At 35.5% G+C, this 25,008-nt stretch overlaps 2 protein-coding genes and 1 long non-coding RNA gene across 3 annotated transcripts; 2 read left to right on the top strand and 1 right to left on the bottom strand.

The window, feature by feature from the left end:
* The first annotated feature begins 9,869 nt into the window (after positions 1-9,869).
* On the top strand, positions 9,870-10,519 carry LOC130723824 (uncharacterized). The gene has a single exon (XM_057574959.1). It carries the CDS (start codon positions 10,024-10,026, stop codon positions 10,324-10,326), a length of 303 nt encoding a protein of 100 aa, XP_057430942.1. The 5' UTR covers positions 9,870-10,023; the 3' UTR covers positions 10,327-10,519.
* Positions 10,520-12,507: 1,988 nt separating this feature from the next.
* LOC130726487 (uncharacterized) lies at positions 12,508-13,729 on the top strand. The gene is made up of 2 exons (XR_009014874.1): positions 12,508-12,962; positions 13,134-13,729. It is a non-coding gene; the product is annotated as an uncharacterized LOC130726487 (long non-coding RNA).
* A 5,447-nt stretch (positions 13,730-19,176) lies between these two features.
* Positions 19,177-19,635, bottom strand: LOC130725381 (uncharacterized). The gene has a single exon (XM_057576618.1). It carries the CDS (start codon positions 19,633-19,635, stop codon positions 19,177-19,179), a length of 459 nt encoding a protein of 152 aa, XP_057432601.1.
* Between the last annotated feature and the right edge of the window lie 5,373 nt (positions 19,636-25,008).

A 25,008-nucleotide genomic window follows, 5' to 3' on the forward strand; every position in this document is an offset into this window, starting at 1 on the left:
CCAAAAGTTTATTATCATTCACTCATGCTCTTGAACTCAGAGTTGCGTTAACTACCTCAATCCCCTTGCCTTAGTCCTTTAGTGGAGTTGAATTTAAGAAAAGAGGTACCATTAATGTGTACTCTTTTTCCTTCTCCGGGTTTTTCCCAAGGAGGTTTTCCTGAAAAGGTTTTAACGAGGCATATTCTAGTAAGCTGTGCTTCCTTGGGGAGGGGGTTCTCTTAAGGTTCTGGTTGTAGTTCCTTCGATTGTTTTTTCTTCTTTTTTCTCTCATCCTCTTTGTATTGGGTTGAAGTACCCCTTGTACTTCATTCAATATATTCTTTTGGCTTATCAAAAAAAAAAACTATACAACAAAGAGAATAACTGACAGTTCTTGCACATTCCATTTTCATATGTTGAAGATTACGAGGGTTAATAACACCCACTTTAACACTCTTTTTCTAATAATTTTTCTAATTAGTTAAAATTTATGTAGGTCGTGACAAGTTAAAATGAGACCTATATATTTTTTTGAACCATAACTTATATGAATGTTAGCCGATTATGGAGCTGAGTGTGCTAAAAAAAGAGTGTCAAAACAGTATTGCTAACATTTTTCTTATAGGTATTAGCAAGAAGTTGTTTGATTTATCTCATTAATTAGATTATAAATTTATAACTCTATTAGTTAGTACTTCTATTGAATGATATGCCCCCAGAATTATTTTCTTTTTCTGCTACTTGTAATGCTTTCTGGTCTGTACCTGTTTCTCTTCTTTTTGCTGTCCTTGTGATCCTTTCTTTGTGTGGATCCTTGGTGCTGCGCTTGTACTGCTTCTTTGAGCTATCTTTTTGCTCTTGGATCCCTTTCATTATCAATAAAGGTTATGCTTTCAAAAAAAAACTCTATTAGTTAACTAGGTGGATTTATAATATTATTTATATAATTTCATGAATAAAAAATCACTGTATCTCTAACTTCTCTCTAACACTTTGTTTGGTAGGGTAGAGAGAGATAGAGATGAGAGAGTAGAGAAGAGATCGAGAAATTGAGTAGAGAGAAATATGTGAGAAATAGAGTAGATTTTATAGGTTGTTTGTTATAAGAGAAATTGAGAAGAGAGATAAAAAAGAATGATGTGGATCTCTCTCCTTTCATTTGGTTGTATAGAGAAAGAAAAGAGAGAAAGTGACTTTTAATCAAAATGACATTTTTATTTTCAAAATAAAAGTATTAAAAAATTATGCAAGGAGATAAATAGTACTTGAAGAAAGGGTAATAGTGTAAAGTGAAAGAAGGTTGTCTCTCTCCACGGAACTTCTTCTCAATTTGAGAAGATTAACAAAAGCTGTGGGACCCACAGTTTTATAACTCTCTCTTCTCTCACTTTGTGAAACCAAACAAGGTAACAACAGTAAACTCTACCCAACTTATCTCCCATGTAACTCTCTCTACCCAACCTCTCTTCTACCAAACAAACTGTAAGTCTGCTAACGCTCTCCCTCTCGTCTGTAACCTCGGCGCGGCGGCCACCCCTCGTTTCCGCCATACTCCTTTCTTCTGCGAAAACTCCTTGCCCCTTACCAGATTTAGACCCTTGCTTCCTACCAGATCCGATTTCTCGAGGCCCCTTGGTGCTGCTTCATCTACCCAGTCGACGCCCCCTGTTCTGGTGTTTTGCAGGTTGCTCCCTGTTCTGGTGGGTTGCAGGTGGTTGCGGTGGTGCTGCTCGATCATCACTGGAGGAATTCCTGCAGGTCCCACCGTTCGTCGAGGGTGTTGGGTTGTGTTGGTTTTGTCGGTGGTTCTGCCTCTTCCTCCTCTTGATGCTCCAGATGGTTCTGCCTCTTCCTCCTCTTGGTGTTCCAGATCTGCTAAGCTATTCTCCTTCATGTTAGGTTCTATCAGGCCTGTCTAGGGAAGAGCTTTTGGTGCCTTCAGAGTATTTATTACTATCTATTCTCCTCCATCCTCTTGCAACTTTGGTGTTGGTGGAAGATCTGATACTTCACTGTTTCTGTTTTTGAGGTGTTGCTGGGTGGAGCAGTAGCTGAAGGTGGGGTGCAGCCGTTGGAGTATTGCTCGGGGTCAACGACGACGGATCTAGGCTGGTGGTATGCTTTTGGGTCAATGGTGGCAGCAGATCTAAGCTTTTGGCGCCGCTTTGATTTCGTTGTTCGGTATCCTAGTCCGACCGAATCATAGTGTGCAGCGCCCCCGATTTATTGGGCTGGTTTTTATGCTTCCGCTTTCTGGTCGATATTCCGTGCAGATTCTCTTCCCCTTCATTGACGAGATGGACTCTGTTTTTGTTGGGTTATGTGGGCTGCTTTTGGCCACATCGGGTCCCCGACGAATGCCTCTTTTAGTTGGTCGTTTGTCCTTTGATATGGGTATAGGTCCTTATCGATGTGTTTTGAAGTTTATCTTGCGTTTGTGCAGGGAGGTGTTTATTAGCTCTTGAGCTTCTAAAGTGATATTTTTTGTGCATCTTAGCAATTGGGTTCCAAGGTTTCGTGCTCAATGGATCATTGAGTTGCAATTTAGCTCATCCTAAATAGCGTTTTTAGGTTTTTAATGTACTTTTGAAGGGATTATAATCACTTTGGTGGTTGTTGTTTGTATTATCGACATTTTCATCTAATAAAGTTTTCGTTTTCTAAAAACAATTCTAAATATAATTCATCTATTTTAGACATTATTGTTTCCCATCTACTAAATAAGATAAAGTTATTTAGCTCTGCTATTCCCTTCATTCTAAAATTTTTGTTGTTTTAACTTTTGTGTTTTTTTTTTTTCAAAATTATTGTTATTTTATAAGTCTAAAGTATTTTATCCTAATTTCTTTCATTCATGTTCTCATTTCATATTATATATATTTCTCAACTACCACCTCACATTTTCACATATCATAATTTTCTCCAATTAGTTGACTATAATTATTATTCTCTCTCTTTAATATTACTCAACATTAAATAAAAGTGTTTCAATTAAATTATAACATTAATTAATGAACTTTTAAATCATGTGCATAACTTTAAATAATACCTCTATTTAAAGTTATTTATATTAAGGAGATAGAAATGTTACTATTGGTTAAGTGAATAGTGAGAGTTGTGATAGGTGAAAATTGAATGTAATACTCCCTCCGTTCCTTATTATAAGTCACATTTTTTGAAAAAAATTTGTTTCTAAATATAAGTCACTTTCTAATATCTAGGAAGCATTAAATACTTTTTTTCCATATTCACCCTCATATTTAATATGAAAGAGATGATGAACTTTTGGAATATTAACTTGGAGAGAGAAAATCATAGGAAAATAAATAAGGGTAATCTAGGAAAGTTAATCATTTTCTTGACAAATTTATTACTAGTAACAACTTTTCTTAATCTAAGAGAATTAGTTATTTGTGACTTATATATAGGAACAGAGGGAGTAATGTATTAATTTTGCAAAACAACTACCTCCGTTCCTATTTAACTGTCTAGGAAAAGAAGAAACACACATATTAAGGAGAGTAATTAATTTCGTTAATTTTCATGAAAGTATTCTTTGTTTTCCTATTTCACCCTTTAAAATGTATTTTTATCTTTCCTCATTTATTGTTTATGTAATAGCATTTTTGGAAAAATATCATTTAATGCTCTCTTAAAACTCTAAATGGATAAATATATATGAATAGTTTTTTTTTTCTTCAAAATAATAGTTAATAAAGAACAAAGGTAGTATATTTTGAAATATAATACAAATTCTAAAACAACTTACAATTTAAAACGGAGGGAGTAATAGTTTTTAGAATCAAGAAACTTAGATAACCCGAAGTTAATAAAAGTTACATGAGTTAATGAGATGATTTTCGCTTGAACAAAGGGTACATAGTCAATAGAAGTTATCACATCTATTATTATTTCTTCAGGTTATTAGTTGGTAACTAGTTTAAAAAAAAAATAGTTGATAACTGCTTAGTCAAGACTTGAGTACGTACGTACGAATACGATAGTAATGACTGGTCAATATTCAAAAGCCAAATATATATATATATATATATATATATATATGATGATTAATTAAGGGCGCCATATACATGTAACATGCAGATAGACATGCGCCCAACATTGCATGTAATGGCTGCAGGTACGTATCTTCCATTAACACGTGGGGAAGAAAAAGGGTTCAAGCACAATGAAAAGCAATTTATTCAAAGTTAATTGTTATGTTTAACTTACATACACACACACACACATATATATATATAGTTGTTATTAAATATTTAGGTGAGAGACTATTCTTAAATAAATTATACCAATTGAAAATACACGTGTTTCAAACAAATTTTTTTTTTACAGATATGAGTTCGTATATGATGAAAAAAAATATTTTGATCGACTGATGAACCACTACTTAAGAATTAAGAACTAGTATTACTAGAAATATTCATCAAATATCTGATTAGGATCGAATTGAAAATGAAACGATATAAATGCAAAATTCTAAATATAACTTTAATATCTCTTTCTCTTTCACTCTCCGGTCTCCATAAAAAATGTAAGATTTCTCTCACCACATAGCTACATCTCCTCCTTCCAGTCCTAATGACAATCTGTTGTCATCGCCTTTCTTTGCGATGTCTCCCATAGACAGAGTCAAGCCTCGCAAAGTCGAAACTCGTCACTTCGACATATGGCATAAAGGCTTATCGAGGTTGAACCCACTCTCAATAACGCAATTCCCAACAAGCTCTACAGATCGCTGCAACTTTAATTAGGTTGAAAACTGTCGAATAATTAACTGTCCCAAAAGCTTAAAATGTTGGGCAAGAGTCACATGAATGATTTTATATTATTACTTCTAACACGTCTCACACAAGAGAATGTTAGAGCTTGCCCGTCTTGACTTGACGTATGGAGAATGCTCAGATCCACCTACCATGTGCTGATATTCATCATTTTATTAGGACATTGAGGGTGGTAATGATCGAACTCTAGACCTCTTGGTCATAAAGGCTCTGATATTTTGTTAAACAATCAATATAATTATCTCAAAATTTTAAGCTGTAGGGTAAAAACTATATGAATATTAGAGTTAAGAGTGAAACATATAATCGTCAGGAAAGAAAAAAATCCTCTATCTCTAAAACTTTCTCCCTCTAAACCCTCTCTAAGAAGCTAGCGTTTTGCTTGGGTGGTCGCCGTGCTGCTCCCTCTGTTGGCACGGCGGAAACCCCTTCTCGATCCCCCCTTTCTTTTTCTCCCCTTCCTTTCCTTATCCCAACCTCCTTTCTTTCTCGCGTGTCTGGGCCTCCCTGACGCCGCCACTTATCATTATTTTTCTCCTTCCAATATCTGCCACTCTTGCCTCCCTAAGTCCCTGCGTCGTCGGTTCTTTTCTTGGGTCGTGGTTCCTTTCAGAACTGGCTTTGGTGGGGCTTTTGTTCGTTTGGATATGGCTTCAATGGGTTTGGTGGTGGCTGGAGTGTTCGAGGGTCTCTACCAAGCAGTGACGTTGGTGGTTCTTAGAGCTTGGCGACCCATTTTGGGTGGGTGGCGGCGATCTTCCTGTTTTTTGATGGTTTGCGCCTTCTTCTCTTCATCGACGCCTCTTCACTTCTTGATGCTCCAGAATTGATGCTTCATGCGTCATGTTTTTGGATTTGATGCCTTTGGAGTGCTGAATGATGTTTATTCTCCTCCGCCTTTCTACAACTTTGGTGTCGGTGGCAGATCTGGTGCTTCTTCCAGCTCTGTTCGCAATGTGTTGCAGGGTGGAGTTATGGTCGAACACATGGTGCAGACAGTGTACCGTCGTTTGTTGTCACATATCTATTTTTTGGCGCTATGGTTATGGGCTTCTAGAGTGCTACTCGAGGTGGTGAAGGTCTTAGGCCGACTATGTGCTGAGCGGGGTCGTTTCCATCATATGATGGTGTATTTTACTTTTTCTCCTCTCTGAGGTCACCTTCACATCGTCGTGCTCTGCTCTCTAGGTGTGGTTTTGCAGATTTTGGAGCTGTCGTAGAGGAGGCCATCCTTTTTTCTGCATCGATGTTCCGACTAGCCTGCTCTTTGTGTCACAAAGTTATGGAGAGAGTTCTGGCTGTGATGGTAGGTTTCTTCTTGCGGATCTATGTGCATTGTGGATGTAGAATTGGTGGTTGCTGTCAGTTTTATGTTTCTTGTTTTGTTTCTTGTTTGGTGTTGTTTCCCTAAGGTCGCTCCCAGTTCTACGACACATTGGTAGGTTTCTGTTGGTAGGGCTTAATTTTAGTTTGTTCAGCTTGTTGGGGTTCCTATTCTATAGGTGTCGAGCGACTTTATAGGATCCCTTGTGGGTTGATCATGTCGTTGTTTTTTGACTTTAATGGGAACCTTTCTAGTGGGTAAACATGTGGGTTTATAGCACACTTGTGTGCTTGTGCTTTTATCAAGGTTTTTGAGAGGTTCTTGCTGTAGTGACTGGCTAGATTACTGTACCCGTATTGAGAGAGGTTGCTCATCAACATTTTATATATATTCTCATATATTTCATTTAAGAAAAGGGCATTATATTTTTGGTCTCTCTAAAATTAGGGTGTTTGGTTTAGGCCCCTCTATATAATTTTTTTTTGGTTTTTTTTTTATAAGCATAATTTTTTTTGGTATGCACCTTATTTTGAAAAGAATATGGAGGGATAATCAACTGCTGTTACCTTTGCCTAATGGACGCTGTCGTGACATATTTTAGAGGGATCTAAACCAAAGAACCATGATTTTAGAGGGACCTAAAACTCAATTTTCATCATGTCTTAGGTCTCTCTAAAATCATGGTTCTTTGGTTTAGATCTTTCTAAACGACGTAAGGTGACGGAAGGGGCTGAAACCTCCGTATTATTTTGCATTTAGTGGTGTATACCAAGAAAATATATTTAGAGGGGCCTAAACCATAAGACCCTAATTTTAGAGGGACGAAAAACACATTTAAGCTCAAAAAAAGTGAAACATATAGTTTTTTCATATGTAACATTATGTTTCAGGATCGAATAGTTTTTATCTTGTAATAAAAAAATACAGTTTCCACTATAAGATTACATGAATTACTTGTTTAATTAATTTTTTTGGATGTATGATTAATTATTGAATTTCCAACAGGTTAGGATTAAATTTAGATGAGATTTGTCTCCTAATGAAAGCTTAAGTGGTAAGAGCTGGGTGACATAGGGAGAGAGGTCCAAGGATCAATCCCTAAAGAGTGTAATTTATCATTCCGATGTGAAAAAAATATTTACACGAGATTTTGGACAGTATACTAGTGTACTAGCTAGTGTGTACAATGTGTACATAAAGTGGCAACTTGCAATCTGGTCTTAAAAGAGGTAATTGAGAACGTGAATGTTGATCAAAGGAGCCAACTTAGACTCACTCACCCACCACTTTTCAAATGCGCGCTATTAATTGATTTTGAGTCAGCCTCAACGCTTTAGAGTGCATGGGTTTGATCTCCATTTCTTTTCTCTCAAAAAACAGTGTAAAACCTAGAAAAGTTAATTACGATATTTAGATGATATTTGTTGAATTCCCTTTTGTAAAAAGAAGATTGTAATTGATGTGCTATCGACTTAGTTTACATTATAAATGAATGAATAATGAAAAGGTAATATTGTACTACGTTAGCATGATTTGCATTGCACCGACCTCCGCTTTTAAGATTTAGATGTGTTAATTAACAATAATGCAAACCACGGTTGCTATACTATATACTTAGAACATTCTTTGTTTGTAGTGTGATACATTTTTAAAAATATAGTACAGCCTACAATGCTATAATAATTAACACCCCATGTAATAAGAGCGTAATCCCAATTTTAGTTACTTTATGTTGTCCCAGAAATGCTGCTGCATAATAGCTTTACGAAGGCCTTCCAAGATATTAGCAGTTCTTGGGCAGTCATGTTTAATCGTTATAGTGAGTCTCATCACTTAATCGTTACTAGGATGTGATGTAATTTGTTGATTAATCGTCTAGTTCACCTCCATGGTGTTTGCTTTACTCGCAGTATCTTTAATAGGCGAAGCTATTAGGTCTTTTAGTCTTTTAAATCGGCCGAAACACTTTACTTAGTATGTGTTTGGAAAACTTATCCAGGATCCACGTTTGACTCCGATCCACGTTTTCAGAAGCAAGAAATAGTTGCTTTTGAATTTCTGAATCCACGTTTGGCATGTCCAGATTTGAAACCAAACACACACTTATTCATTGTCTTGGTGCAAACAAATCATGATATGGATTATACTCAGGTGTGAATGTTTAGAGTCAAATACTATTTTCAAAGAAGAGAGCAGCAAGAACAAGGATGGAGGAAGTTTAGTATGGTCTCATGCATGTTAATTTTCTTATGTTTAATTTTATATTTTTCTACGTACTCTTGACATGTATGTCTAATTGATTAATGGTAAATGCTACCATACCACAATTGTATCATACCTGAGTGATGTGGACCAATAGGAGTTATTTTACCGGTAAACATTGACTTCTTTATTTTGTTTTTAAAAAATAACGAAAAACAAAAAAAAAAGATTGTATTAATTATATTATGGTCCTAACATTTTTATAATTTCATTAAGTGGTAACCCAATTTCATGAAACTTGTTTTTTTTGTGCATTTTAAGGTTTTCAATTCAGGAAAATAGATTAAGCTTCATCTTAACCCAGAAATTCATCCTTCATCATCATCTTCTTCATCAACATCTCATTTAGCAAACGAAGCCTTCAAGGCAGGGTGTGCCTCTCTTTCGAATCTCGCAAACTGCACAAAGTTCACTCCTCTTCACAAATCTCAGATCTTTTACTTAATCACTTGATTCAACAGCTCCGAGCTTCAATTTCCTTTTGTTTTTACGGTTCAAGGTTTTTAGATTTCTGTTTTTTTCCCACAATTTTCATTCAGGTAGGTTTGATACTGTTGTGGTTTATCGTTTTTTCTTTTTTTTGCAAATTGAATGAATTAAACGGTTACACTGTTAGTTTTTGTTTCAAACTTTCATCTCAGAACTTCTTTTCGTTGTTTTGTTGACAAATTCATTTCTATTTTTGTGTTTTCCTCTACGAATTGATGGAAAATTCTGTTTCTAATTGTGGATTTCATGCTCAGAAGTGTTGATTTGGTAATTCCATCCTTTTCTTTCTCTCACTGGATTTGAGGTTTAGGGTTGAAGTGTGGTAGATGAGGGTTATTCTCAATTGATACATTGATTTGATTGAGGACTACTAATTAAATAATTAAATTAATAATAACTTTTATTTAACAGAAAAAATAAAAAGAGAAAATACTTTTTTAATTGGTGCTTGCTACGATACCACAACACTTGTGTGGGTATGATACACGAAAAGGTTGTGGACCAATCACATCCTCCGTATTTAAAAAGAAAAAAATGAAAATATAAATTATTTTTGTTGTGGACCAATCACATCCTTCATGTATGATACATTGTGGGTATCATAGAAACCACCTTTTTAATTACACTCTAGCTAGATTTATTTGATTGGAACACATCAGATGACATACCCAAATAAAGTGTTGTACTATGGTAGCAAGCACTTTGATTAATATATGAGACTTTTTTAAATATTTATAAAAAAAGCATACGCAAAATTTAATATAAAAGGAATTTTGATATGAGAGGATAATTGCCGTGAAGGACATACAAGGTTTCATGAATTGACTAAGGAAAAATGATGACAAAATTAGCAGCCTTATTAATAGAGCACAACTGCACAAGACAAGAACAGCCTGCCATGACTTTCCACGTAGGAGTAGGAAAAAGGAAACAACCTCCAAATTAACTAATGGAATTAATTATTATGTCTGACTCATTCTCATGGCAGGCTTATAAATCACCCAAATCTAATTTCTAATTTCCATCTCCAAAACAACCTCTCTACTTATCTCTCTTTCTTTGTGTAAAATCATATATCCAACCTTAGCTCTCCCTTCCCTCTCTGCAAAAGCACTCTCATATAAAGTGCAATTATATAACAATTAAGCTATATAATTGTACCAAAAAATGGGAAACTGCTTGAAGCACCAATCATCCACCAAGCACACCACTGAGGACGAAGCCAGCGATGATGACTGGGATTTCCAGAGAGGTGAGAGCACTTTTACAGCCAAACAAACAACAACAACAATGGAGGTGAAGATCAAGATCACGAAGAAGCAGCTGGAGGAGTTGCTCAGCAAAATGGATGTGAGGGAGTTGAGGGTGGATCAAGTTTTGACCCAATTGAAGAACCGTAGCAGTGGTGGATACCAATCATCTCAGAGGCCATGGAGACCAGCACTTCAGAGTATCCCTGAGTCCAATTGAGCTTGCTTTTTGTATATTGATGAGTGATGACTTGATGTTGATGAAGAAGCAGAGTATTGGCCACTTGGGTCAATCCTGCTGATTCACTGTTGCTGATTCATTTTTAATTAATGTCTTGTACTTTTGTAGCTAGGGAAAGGGAGCACCCTCTTTATTTTGTGAAAATAACTAGTAGTGTATATTTCTCTCTTTATTTTTTCTTCCTCTCACCTCGTTAAATTCTACTTTCTTCTCTCTTCTAACTTTATCTTTGTGCATTAATGGAATGGTTCTTTTTATTGGTAAATATTAGTTGTTAGTAATGTTACTCCATCCGTTCCAAAATTATTGTAGTTTTAGTTTTTTCACAAGTTTAAGAGTTCATTAATTGATGTTATAATTTGACTGAAAAACTTTTATTTAATATGAGTTATATGAAAGAGAGAGAATGAAAATCATTGGTCAACTAATTGGTGATAATTGTGATTGGTGGAAATAAGATGAGGTACTTGGGAGATACAATATTAAATGAGGGCATGAATGGAAGAGAACGAGATAAAGTGCTTTGGATATGTAAAACAACAATGGTTTTGGAACAAAACAAAAAAGCTAAAACTACAATACTCCCTCCGTTCCAAAACTATTGTAGTTTTAGCTTTTTTGTTTTGTTCCAAAACCATTGTTGTTTTACATTTTCAAAGCACTTTATCTCATTCTCTTCCATCCATACCCTCATTTAATATTGTATCTCCCAAGTACCACCTCTTATTTCCACCAATCACAATTCTCACCAATTAGTTAACCAATGATTTTCATTCTCTCTCTTTCATATAACTCATATTAAATAAGGGTGTTTCAGTCAAATTATAACATCAATTAATGAACTCTTAAACTTAGTGAAAAAACTAAAACTACAATAGTTTTGGAACGGAGGGAGTAGTTTTAGAACGGAGGGAGTAGTAAATTAATGAAATTTACCACTTTATCCCATCAAACCCTTATGTCCCTAACTTTTTACCACTTGAGCTATTTTTTTGGGACACATTAATGAGATGAGGTTCTACGAGCATCTTCAATGCTAGTTCTTAAAAGTGAGTTCTTAAACTAAGAACTAAGAATCAAATTCTTAAGCATTGGAGGTGACTGATGTTGAGTTCTTAATTATTAAAAATAAGTAATTTCTTATATATGTAACTTTGCTTTACTTTAAAAAAAACCGAAACTTTGCTTTATGAGTTTTGTTTTATTACTTTATGAAAAATATATATAAATAATGTGGTATGGTGATACCAGATGAATAGTGCTAAGAGTATCTCCAATGCAAGGTTGCCAGTTGAGTTGCTTCTGGTGGGCCCAAGCTGTCACATAAGATTTAAGCAACCTAAGCAGAATTCGCTCCAACCACGGTTGATTGTTTTACTTTTGTTTCGGTCCTACTATACCTCATATATATTATTTCAAGGTCAAGACACTATTCAAGTTCATGAATAAAAGAGAAAATATAATTTTTTAATTAAAAAGCAAGAAGAAAGAGAATAAGCAACCAGACTGTCACGTCATGTTGCTTCAATGGTGCTCCTATATAAGCAACGTTGTTTAAGTTCTCCAACAGGATTAAGCAACCCCCATTTGAGATACTCTAAGAACTAAGAACTAAGAACTTGTGGTTGGAGCAAAATCTGCAAAAATTGCTTGAGAGTTGCTTAAGCACATGCGACGCGACAGTACGAAATAGAACTAGTTTGGGAGCATTCCACCTTTCCTTGCTGAATTTTCGAGTGAAAAAGCTCCTAACCTCCTCCTTCATAATTATAGGATTTTCGATCCAAACTCCATTCACATTCAGGCCATACATGTTATTCACTCGTCTTCTATAGTTGATCATAGAATGGAAAAATCTCGAATTAGCATCTCCCTCACGAACCCAGTTGATTCTCGATTTTTGTCTTGAAAGGGACTCAATCAGATTAGATATCTTCTAGTAATCAGCCCCCAATTCTTTCCTCAACCTTATCTCGGCATCATCCAAATGGTGAATGCTACCATACCTCAATTGTATCATACCTTAGTGACCTGGACCAATTAAAAAACGTTTGACTGTAAGTTTTGACTTTTTTTTAATTTTTTAAAAAAATATCAAAAAATATAAAAGAATAGCTAATTGATAATAAAAATTTTCAGGTTGGGTTAAGTTAACTCGGTGTGGTTAACATTAATGAGGATTTTGAATTTGAACATTAATGAGATGATATGGAAAATTGAGATTATTGAAGTTTCCAGAAGAGAGAAAATAGAAAGGAGAGTTAGGGTTCATCGTCTGGCTGTTGTTGATCGTCGTCGGCGGCGTTGTTTTGCTTCGTTGACGGCGGCGACTTAGGGTTCATCGTCTGGCCTGTTGTTGAACGTCGGCGGTGGCGGCGATTTGCTTGGTTGATGGCGGCGACTTAGGGTTCATCGTCTGGGGTGTTCTTGATCGTCGGCGGAGGTGGTGATTTGCTTCGTTGACGGCGGCGACTTCATCGTCAAAGTCGTAAGTCCCTCAGTTACTGACTCCTTTTGAAGATTACCACCGACAAATACATATCAAAGATCAGGGGTTTTGAATCTTTTCTCGCATTCGAAAATCTGAGAATTTTGTTTCCATCTTCTTGCATATGGTACTTCCCTCTGTTCTATCGTTGTCTGTTTCAGTTTATGGAATTTTTGTTTCCATCTTCTTGCTTTTGGTATTTGGTTGTTGTCGGATTTGATTTTCAAAGTTGTTTGTTTTTTCTTTATCTGTTTTAGTGTGTTGAAATTTTGTTTCCATTAACCTGTCGTCAAAACAGAACTTGTTTTTCAGGGTAATATGGTTTGCTACTGCCTGGACAATCTGGCGCCACCGAAATTGTGTCATCTTCAATAATAGGACTGGGAATGAAGAACCGATTTTGGAATTGATTCAATTCAGAGCGTGGTAGTGGCTCTCAGGTAGGGTGAAGGGCTTCAATTTTTCAGTTTATGAGTGGAAGACTCAACCAATTATCTGCATCCAATCTGTACAGTAGGAATTTCTGGTTTGGAAATTGGTTAATATGGTGGTGCTTGTGGCTTTTGTATGTGCGTTTGCGTACTGTTTGGGGGCCCTGGTTGGTTGAGTGTGATGCGGCTATAGGGGATGGTGGATTGAGTTCATATATGTGTAATAGAATGAGTTGGAGTGTGCTCATAGTTTCTCGAAGGAAGCATCCATTTTGTTCAGTTATGAGCTTCTTTCTTTTGGTTGTTTGCTTTGTTCCCCCTGTTTCTTTCTGATGTAATCTGTTTCCCCACTTCTTTTCTTTTTTCTTTGATGTAAACCATGGGAAGGCACCCCTTGTGCCTATATATATGACAAAATTGGCTTATCCAAAAAAAAAAATAAGACATGTTTATGTTGAATGCATTTTTTTGTGTATGCTGCTGGTTAAGATGATATATTGACATTGTTAGAAAGACACTTGTTGTGTGTCTAACTCCAAGGTATGTGTATGCCAAATTTTGATGCTTCAGACATGGTTAAATGCCCTTTGGTTGGCCTTTTTGAGTTATCTAATTTTATATGGCACCCCTTTTGTCCTTTCATCTTTTATTAGATAAAATGAAATTTTTGTGTTGAACACAAGAGCTGTACATGAATGAATTTCAACAAGACAACAATCATTGCATCTAATAATTAAAAAAGGTACCAAAAAAATGTAGATAGGTGTTGAACACAAGACCTAAAAGTATTTGGTCCAAGCACTAACCGTTGTACTACGTTGAGAGTTTTAAATTTAAAGCTCCAAGAGAAGTATAAGTACTATGTTAATGATGTTTTTTCAAGAAAAAAAACACACAGAAGTAAGGTATTAAACACGGGACTTCGCGTAGTAATAGCACTACGGTAACCACTACACCAATTATGATGATTTTGTTCAAAAGTCTTGATAAATTAATTAAATAGTTCATAAAAATTAATTCATAGTAAAAGAAAGGAATAAAATGGAAAAAAATTCACTCAACAAGAATCAAACCATGGATAAGTGATAAATTTGCAACCACATGAACCATTAAGATACTGGTAAAGTTATGTAAAGTGTGCAAATTAATAATTAATATGTTAAATAGTTAAGTTAAAACAATTTAGTTTGAGGCATCAACTCTAACTATCTATCCGTCTCTTCCCTTAGTGCTTCGACCTTAGTTTAAGGCATCAACCCTAACTACCTTTCAGTCCCTTCCCTTAGTGCTTAGTCGCGCTTAGTTTAAGGCATTAACGCTATCTACCTCTCTGACACTTCCCTTAGTGCTTAGTCGCGCTTAATTTAAGGCATCAACCCTAACTACCTCTTCGACCCTTCCCTTAGTGCTTAGTCGCGCTTAGTTTACGACACCAACCCTAACTACCTCTCTGACCCTCCCTTAGTGATTAGTTGCTCCGAGTGTGTCATCAACCCTAACTACCTGTCGGACGCCTCCCTTAAACCTTAGTGCTTAGTTGCTCTGAGTGTGTCATCAACCTTAACTACCTCTCCGACCCTTACCTTAGTGATTAGTTGTTTCGAGTGTGTTATCAACCCTATGTACCTCTCCCACCCTACCCTTAGTGATTAGTTGCTCTGAGTGTGTCATCAACCATATGTACCTCTCCCACCCTTCCCTTAGTGATTAGTTGCTCTGAGTGTGTCATCAACCCTAACTACCTTTCAAAATATTATATTTATTTTTGCTAATGAAATCTTAATGTTGTATTTATTTTCAAAATATTATATTCATTTTTTCTAATGAAATATTAATGTTGTATTTATTTTCAAAATATTATATTTATTTTTTCTAATGAAATCTCAATGTTGTATTTATTTTCAAAAAGTTATATTTATTTTTGCTAATGAAATCTTAATGTATATTATATTCATTTTTGCTAATGAAATCTTAATGTTGTATTTATTTTAATTTTTTTAAGAGAAAAAGTTTGATGCATCAACAGTGTAAAATTTTTTTACATCGGCAATCAATCAGATTTCAAGGATGTGAGAAAATCTCTCTTTTCATTTAATTTCTTTAATTGACATGTCACATCCTTGAAATCTGATTGATTGACGGTGTATAAAAACTTTACACCGTCGGTGCATTAAAATTAAACTCTTATTTTAAAAATATTATATTCATTTTTGCTAATGAAATCTTTAATGTTGTATTTATTTTCAAAACATTATATTATCTTTTTAATGAAATCTTAATGTTGGTATTTATGTTCAAAACATTATATTATTTTTTCTAATGAAATCTTAATGTTGCATTTATTTTCAAAATATTATATTTATTTTTGCTAATGAAATCTTAATGTTGTATTTATTTTCAAAATATCATATTATTTTTAACATAGATATACTGTTTGCATTTTTTTTTCAACCATCATATTATTTAGTTTACAATTTCATAATAAAAATTAAAAATAGTCACTATTCAGATTTAAATGACCATTATGTCCCTACATTAGGTTGAGTTATTGAAAGGTGAGAAAGTAGTCCATAACATGGAGAAAAATAGGGATTTACGGCAGCCTCTACCAATTCCTTCTATCGTTTCTTGAGAATTAGCAATGGATTTGTCCATTCATTTTACCAAGGCAGCTTATTTGCACAATCAATTGATGAGTTAGTTTCTGAGTTATTCTCCATTCTTCTTCCTTTATTCTATTCCACTCTTTTACCAGATTCATCATCTTCACCATTGTTGTACCAGATTAAGGTTAACCTTCCCCAATACTCCCCAGCATCCCAAAAGCTTCATGTTCATTATCCCAAAATCAGCTTTATAATTGTTAAGTTCATGATTGAGAGTGGAAGCTTTATTGTGCGGTTTTTTAACAATATTACAACAGATTTACAATGTGAAGAAATTAGTTATGGAAATTGAAGTTTCAAGTTTTAGTACAATGAGAATTAGGGGCTTATCAAGATATCAAAGGGCCTTAGAGAATAGAAAAAAACTATAATCATACACAACAGAAACAAAACCCATCTTCATCTCCCTCATCCATCTTCATCATCTAACAACAAAAAAAACCCAGATTTAAATTAACTAAAATAATCCAGTCTCCAGAATCTCAAACCCTAAGCTTCAATAACCAGATCTAAGCTTCATTGAATCAGAGTTCATGAGCTTCATTGAACCAGTCGTGGTTGGTGGCGTAGGAGGGGCGATATCTGCGAGAGGTAGAGGATCTTGAGCTCGTCGCCGCCGTAGTCAACGCGGTGCGACCGCCGCTGGAGCGCAGCCATCGCCGACGACCGCGAGGTTAATGCAGCGATTGAAGATGGGTTACTTAGTACCCAGAGATGGAGAAGATGAAGATCTGGTACGAGGAAGAAGGAATTTGTTTGGTGTTGGTTCGGCTATGGAAGATCTAGTGGTGGTGGTGGTGGTGAGAGGGAAGAAGATAGTGGTATTGGAGGTGGAGGAAGGAGGGGACAGTGGTTGTCGTGGGTGGTGGGTAGTGGGTTCGTGGGGTTTTGGCTGGTGGTTGTCGTGGGATTGATGGTGGCTGGGTGGCAAGGAGGTTTCAGGGAGAGGATGAGGTTTGATTTGAAGATGGTTTGGAAGCAAGGTGAAGTTTAGTAAGAGGAAGATGAAGGAGAAAATATCAAACCCTGTTTAAAGTATTGGGAATACAATAAGTTACTGAAATCTAACTAGGGTTGGTTAACCATGGGTTAAGAAAAAATATTTTCCAACTTTTTAATATTAAAATACAATAAAACGAAAAATGATAAATTAAACTAACCCACTTAAATCCTACTGGTCCACATCAGCTCATGTATCATACCCACAATCTTTCTTGTGGTATGGTAGTTAGCACCCATCCAAATTAGTAGATTCAGCTTTAATATCCAGTTCATTCAATTTGTCAATTGCCTCCAATCTCCTTCTATTCAGATCACCAAAAACTTCACTGTTCCATACTTTCAACTTGGCCTTTAAAATTTTTATTTTCTCTTTTAATACAAATGCCCCCCAACCCTCCACTTGGATCTCATTCCAAGACTTTTCCACAAATTTTTTAAACCTGTGATCAGTGAATCAACACACCAGGACCCTAAAAGGCTTAGGTCCCCATTTTAATGTTGGCCTCCTTAATAGCAATGGGCAGTGGTCGGACACCTCCCTCTTAAGAACCTCTTGGACAAAGTCAGGCCACAAGTCCAACAATTCAGGAGATACAAGAAATCTGTCCAGTCTGCTCATTTGAATTCCATTTGATCGAAACCAAGTAAACCTTCTACCCACCATAGGCAGATCCAATAGCTCCATCCCATCAATGAATGCATTAAAATCTATTGATCCAGCCCTCTGATTAGACGACATTGCCCCAACCCCTTTTCTTTCATCTGGGTTTCTAACTGCATTGAAATCCCCCATAACACACCAGCAATCTGACCCACTGTTAGATTTCAGATCAATTAATTTGTCCAAATTTTTTGCTTATCTGCCCTGCCCCCGGATGCGTACACATTCACAAAATTACAGAAAACATCTGAATCTTGTAACTTCCACGAATGGAAATAAAATTACGGTCCACCACACAGACTAGGTTTTGCAAAAAATCCTTCCTCCAAAGACACAACAGCCCACCTCCCCTATTCTCAGTAGGACTAAATTTCCAATCAAAATTTGGATCACCCCATAGAGCATTGCACCTCCTTTCATCCATATCCTGCATTTTCGTTTCCTGCAAACAAATCATATCAACTTTCTTGCCAACAATCAACTCCCTCACAACTTTCTGTTTAAGGTTGCTGCTTAACCCCCTCACATTCAGATTCATAATTAACATGATTTACACTTTCGAGACACCCCCTCACCATCGAAGATCAGGCTTGATTCCTCTCCCTTATCTCTGTTTTCCATAGAGACCATTCTCTCAATAATGCTTTTGTATATATTGTACTATGTGGGTTGAGGTGCCCCTAACACCTCTCCATATTTATATATTATATTGGCTTACAAAAAAATTTAATATTATAATATAAGTAATATTCAGTTTCAATAAAAATTACAGTAATTCAAATTTAAATATATAAAAAATTTATTTTTTAGTACAAAATCTATAAAATATTAAGTAGCAAAGTGTGGTGACTTTTTTTTTTCCCAACATTTATCTTTTATTTGATCAAGTTTTTATCTCAAATATTAATTCATCTTATCTCTTTTTTCTATTCTAAACTTAAAATAAATATCAACAATATATTGCTTATATAAAAAATATTTGATTTCAATTCTAAAAATTTAAATTAAAGATCATCCACCCGCTATCACGTCTACCCGCTATCAATTGTATGCCATTTGCTAGCCTGTACATATCATCCAACAATGTCCCTTCCCGCGAGCTCAGATTTCTGCGCCACCTAAGAGACCAACAGATTTCTGCGCCACCTAAGAGACCAAGACCACCCCCCATTCAACCATTCACTCATCTCCGCAATAATGCTATTTTTCTGGATGGAAAGGTGGAAGACTTTCCGGAAGTTGTCCTTCAAGGGGGTACTCTCACACCAAGTATCTTTCCAAAATCAAATCGTGTTGCCATAACCCACTTTCTGACATAGTCCTACATCAAACCAACACCCAGGATTCTCCGCTTCATAGCAAAGCTTGTACAAATCACACCACCAAGTAGAATCCCGACACGTAGCATTGAGCTACCCCTTTTCTACTATATTGCCATATCTAGCCCAAATGACCTTGCTACACAAGTCATTACCTTCCGCCATGAATTTCCATCTCCACTTTCCCAGTAAGGCTTAGTTAAAAAACCACCAATCCTTGATTCCCAATCCATCAGCTTCTCGAGGTCTGTACACTTGTTCCCTACTTTACCCAAGCGATCTTAGGATCCAATTCTGACCCGCCCCACAAGAAGGTCCTCATAATCCTCTTTACTTCTTTCAACACCCCCTTTGGAATACGGAAGAAGGAGACAAAGAATAGAGGAATCGCTGTAAGGACATTATTTATGAGACATACTCTTCCTTCCACTGAAAGCATCTTCTGTTTCCAAGCGGATAGCTTCCTCCTCATCTTCTCTAGTATAGGCTTCCAAAGAGCTGTACGTCTAGGTTTGCCCCCAATTGGTATGCCAAGGTACAAGAAAGGTAGTGTTGTGACCTTGCAATTTAGTATTGAGGCAAACATCCGAATCTCCTCATCAGGAACACAAAGGCCCACACAACAACTCTTGAGGAAGTTAACTTTGAGACTTGAGGCCATGTCAAGGCACCGCAAGATGCACTTTATCGTAATGAAATTCTGTAAAGAAGCATCCCCCATGAGTAAAGTGTCATCTGCAAACTGTAGCACACCCACCTCAACCACTTATGACGTTCCCAACTTGAAACCAACGAGCTTCCCCAACCACTTCGAACTATGATGATATCTAATTTTCTATTCCTTGCACCCGCAGACTTTCTTCTCTCTTTTATTCTTTAATTTGTACATTAATGGAATGGGATGCTACAATAATTGATTCTTATTTGTTATAAAAATATTTAGAATACATGTTGTAGGAATGCAGTCATTTCTTGCTTTTAGATTAATTGGAAATTTAAAACATGTTTTTACATAGTTAGATTAAGTCGAACAGTTGATAGGAGTTATGCTCTAGCCTACATGAGACACTCAGGTCAAATTTATTAACAAATAATGTTAGATTTATTAAAAGCCTATTTAGCTAAATAATTTTACTAGACATAGGATGGAGTAAAATTACCATCATAGGTTTTCGACATTGGAAGATTGTGCGCTTTTGACTTTTGTTATCTTTTGAAGTGTTAATAAGATGTTTTTTTTAGGTAAATAGAGCATTCATTAAATGGAAAGAGACATAATGTCTTTAAGCACATAGTGCTGAGTACAAAATGGAGTAACACCCATCCATATCCTATCATCATTATCCAAAGAGAACCTAGACAAAGCACGAGCTACCATGTTTGCATTCCTACCTGCATGATTAACAGAAATAGAATGAAAACAACAAATTAAATTAGCTATATCCTGCAAAATAAAACCCTGGTAAGACCCATGTGCATGTTTACATGAAATTGCCTCCACTACACACTTGCAATCAGATTCCATAGCAACAAAAAGAAAACCATGCTGCAAGGCAAATTCCATCCCAAATTTTACAGCACAAGATTCTGTGTATTCAGCACCAAAACCAGCCTTTAGTGTCTTCGTTGCAGCAGCCACAACATTGCCAAAATGATTCCACACAACCACCGCCAATCCCCAAGTCGAACCAGCACCCGATGCATCAACGTTCACTTTCAAAAACTGAGAAGATAGAGGCATGGAGCTGTCCATAATTGTGCAGATTTATCAATCGGAACCACTCTGCTAGGCATCACCCGCTACTGCGTTTCTTTATATGCTGTCAAAGTATTCATCGCTTGCGTCACTATCCCCTGTTGAGAACTCCCCTTAGCCTCAAAACACAGAAGGTTCCGTGCCCTCCAAATATGGTAGCAGATGGTGGCAAGAATTTCACATACCTCTGCTGGCGCATTTAGCAGCAAGGAGCGACACCATTCACCAAGATTTTGGTTGAAACCAGTTTGCCATGAGAAACCCAGCGGTGAAGCGAACCCCACCCTCCTTGACCCAGGACAATCCTGTAATGCATGTTCGACAGACTCCACAACGTGTGATCACAGCAAAGACTGAATAGCGCACAACGAACGCCCTTGTTACAAAGCCTTTGTCGCGTCGGGAAAATCCCTTTCTGCACCTTCCATAAGAAATGAGAATATCGTGGCACCACCTTCAGACTCCATAAACGCTCCCACACATCATCCTGAACCGTTGCTAATGAAGACGAAGTTTCTTGGGTTCGCCATGCTCTAATGCAACGGCAAGCAGACTGAACAGAGAAGTACCCTTTCGGAGTTGCTGCCCAAACTAGTGCATCCTCATTCGCTGTTAAGGTTAGAGGAATTTTTTCTATCTGTGAAGCCTCGAATGGAAGAAAAATTTGCTGCACTATATCAGAATCCCAACAGCCCGTGGAATGGTCAATGAGTTCATATACATGAGAAATATTACAGTCCATAGGTTTGGGTGACCACACCTTAAAAGTTAAAACCTTGTTGTTCAGGAAGCCAATGATCATCCCATATGCACACATCTAATCCATTCCCAATCCGCCAAAAAGATCCCTTCTTTACCACCCACGCAGCTTGTTGAATACTTCGTCATGTATAACTAGATAAAGGACCAGCAGATGCATCAACAAAATTATATCGAGGAAAATACCTTGCTTTCAAGACATTATATACCAAAGACTCTTTACTGTTAGATAATCTCCATCCCTATTTTTCAAGAAGAGCATCATTAAAAGCCTTGAAACTCCTAAAACCCATTCCCCCTCCTTCTTAGGTTGGCAAAGAGAATCCCATTTGACCCAATGAATTTTCCGTTCTCCCTGCTTGCTTCCCCACCAGAATCTAGTGATCATGTTCTCTATGTGATGACACAAGCCCACCGGCAAGGAGAAACAACTCATCACATAAGTTGGTATCGCTTGAGTCACGAATTTAATGAACACCTCCTGGCCTGTCTTTGAAAGAGCCTTCTCCTTCCACCCTTTTAATTTCTTCCAAACTCTCTCTTGGATGAAGTTAAAAACCTGAGTTTTGGACCTTCCAACAAAAGCTGGTAACCCTAGATACTTAGACTGAATCTCTACTGCCTTAACTTGTAATATCCCCTGAATGGCATGCTTTCTTTCTTCTGGAACATTTCGGCTATAAGAGATTTCAGATTTGTCTAAGTTCACAAGCTGATCTAATATTTGTTGATAAACATCCAAAATCTGGTTTACAACATCAAACTCGTCTAATGTAGATCGAAAGAATAAGACACTATCATTAGCAAAGAAAAGATGGGAGACTTCCGGTGCCTGAGGTGCAATCCGAATGCCATGAAGTGCTTGATTTTCTTGAGCTTTAAGAAGGAGGCCTAAAAGAACTTCAACACATAAAATAAACAGATATGGGGATAAAGGATCTCCCTGACGTAGGCCTCTAGAAGAGTTAAAGACAGCCCCTGGACGACCGTTCAAAAGAATTGAAAAGCTAGCAGTAGACACACAATTTAAAATCAGACCTGTCATCCGCCTAGGAAACCCCATGGATGTGAGAACAGTGCGAAAAAAACTCATTCAATTCTGTCATATGCCTTCGCCATATCAAATTTTAGACCCACATATCCAACCTTACCTATAACCCTTTTTCTCATATGATGGACATAATCAAACGCAATCAGGGCATTATCAGTGATCAATCTTCCTGGGACAAATGCACTTTGATAAGGACCTACAATTGACGGAAGCACCACCTTCATTCTATTCACCATCGTCTTCGTAATTAATTTGAAAATCACATTACACAAGGAGATGGGTCTAAAATCCTTAGTATGCTTTGGTGACTTAATATTTGGAATAAGACATAAGATGTTAATGTGAGCAATGACGGACATAGCAGAATCATAGTCAATCGGTCAATCCTACCAATTAGAGCGAAAAGATAAATCAAATTTATTAAGTAAATACTAGAAATTTGAGAGTCCAGTTCTCTCTCAAGTCTCAAAATACGTACCAATTTCCCAATACCTTTTTCTTTTGAAACAAATCATATATGGCAGTACCTTCCCAATACCAATGCAGCTACAATCAGATTTTACTTCCTATTTATAATGAATATAAGACTGGCTCATAAATTTGAAATTAATAAAAATATAACTTTTTACTCTTTTCTATTACTAAATGAGTTTAATTTTAATGCACCGACGGTGTAAAGTTTTTTTTACACCGTCAACCAATCAGATTTCAAGGATGTGACATGTCAATTAAAGAAATTAAATGAAAAGAGAGATTTTCTCACATCCTTAAAATCTGATTGGTTGATGGTGTAAAAAAACTTTACACCGTCGGTGCATCAAACTTTTTCTCTTACTAAATTTATGTATTATTCTATAAACAATGACATTTTTAATAATTTTTCTCAAATCATATACAACTAATAAATTTATGAGAAAGTGATATATTACAATAGAAATATCAATCAATCAACATGTAGAAATATTGCTTTTTTCAAGTTTCAACTAACACTTTGAAAACTCACATAAATTCGACATTTTTCTAAAATTGAGATCTCATAAAACATCTGAATGATAATGTCTTAGCTGAAATGACAAACTGTTTTTTTTTTTTTTCAGATGGAGAAAACTATCTACATGAAATTTCTCAACAAGCTTACATAAAAGTTTCACAATGTCAAATAATTTAAAATTTTACTTAAGGTCTAAAACTAAATTAAGTATAAAAAGTTTCACAATGAGTAATATTAATATTATGATTTAATGAATATTATATTTTAATAAAAATTACAGTAATTTGTAACAAAAAAATTACAGTAATTCAAATTCAAATTTAAAATATAAAAGATTTAAATTTTTAGTACAAAATCTATAAAATATTAGTAGCAAAATATGATGACTTTTTTTCTTTCCCAAAACTTTATTTTTTTGTTTCAAGAGGAAAATCCCAAAACTTTATCTTTTATTTGATCAAGTTTTTATGTCATATAATTATCTTATCTCTTTTTTCTATTAAATTTAAAATAAAATCTCAACAATATGTTGCTTTTATAAAAAATATTTGATTTCAATTCTAAATATTTAAATTAAAGATAATTCATAAAACAAATTTCTGAAGAAGAAGAAAAAGATAATTCATAAATTTGATCTTTTACCTTCTTTAAATTTTGAATTGATTTGTTTTTTAGTGCTACTTAAATTTGTTCCAATAATAAAAAAGGTAGGGTTAAAACTTCTAGACTACTGAGTTAAAAAAAAAAAACTTCTAGACTACTAGTGTTAAATATTCTATAATTGGTAGCTTTTTTTTAAATCAATCAATTTTTTTTTTAACTTAATCAATCAATCTTTTTTTTTTTTGACGTCAAAGTAGAAAATTTCATTGAAATAGAAAAGCAGACCGAATACAAGCATTAAAGCATAAAGGAAAATTCCCCACCCAAATCTCATCACCGGGAGAACCTAAGAACTTAGCCACCTTATTAGCATCCCTAAACACATGTCTAAAAGAAATAGAATTAAACAAAGGAATCAAACTCTTCATCTTCATCACTAGAGGCGCCAAACAATCAATCTTGATCCATCTTAAATAAGCTCAATTATATTTGTGTCAAATCCAAATACTTTTTGCCAAACAAATAGTTGAGGATATCTTATGCGAACTAATATATGAATTATTATATGAGTTTAATGGATATGCACTGACAGTGTAAAATAGTTTTACACAGTCATCCAATCAAAACATGCCACATAGGAGAGATAATTACATTTGACTTTAATTTTAATTAAAAGAATAAGATATTTTCTGATTTGGCGGAATTTAATTGGATGTCTGTGTAAAACTATTTTACACTGTCAGTGCATATCCATTAAACTCTTATTATATTATATATATTTGTTTATTCCAAGCAAACTTTTGAATTGATCTTATTTAAAGATTTCATCAATCAGAATCACATCTTCTCCGAGCTCTAACTTGTAAGGATTTATTTTTGTAAAACAGAATATTTTTTATGCATCGGAAACTAAAAAGGAATTAAACCCTAAACC

This window comes from Lotus japonicus, chromosome 6 (assembly GCF_012489685.1).
Source record: "Lotus japonicus ecotype B-129 chromosome 6, LjGifu_v1.2".
In the NCBI taxonomy this organism is placed as follows: domain Eukaryota; kingdom Viridiplantae; phylum Streptophyta; class Magnoliopsida; order Fabales; family Fabaceae; genus Lotus; species Lotus japonicus.

Excerpts from the sequence above, each read along its gene's own strand:
- LOC130723824 (XM_057574959.1), top strand. The coding sequence starts at position 10,024 with ATGGGAAACTGCTTGAAGCACCAATCATCCACCAAGCACACCACTGAG.
- LOC130725381 (XM_057576618.1), bottom strand. The coding sequence starts at position 19,635 with ATGGGGGATGCTTCTTTACAGAATTTCATTACGATAAAGTGCATCTTG.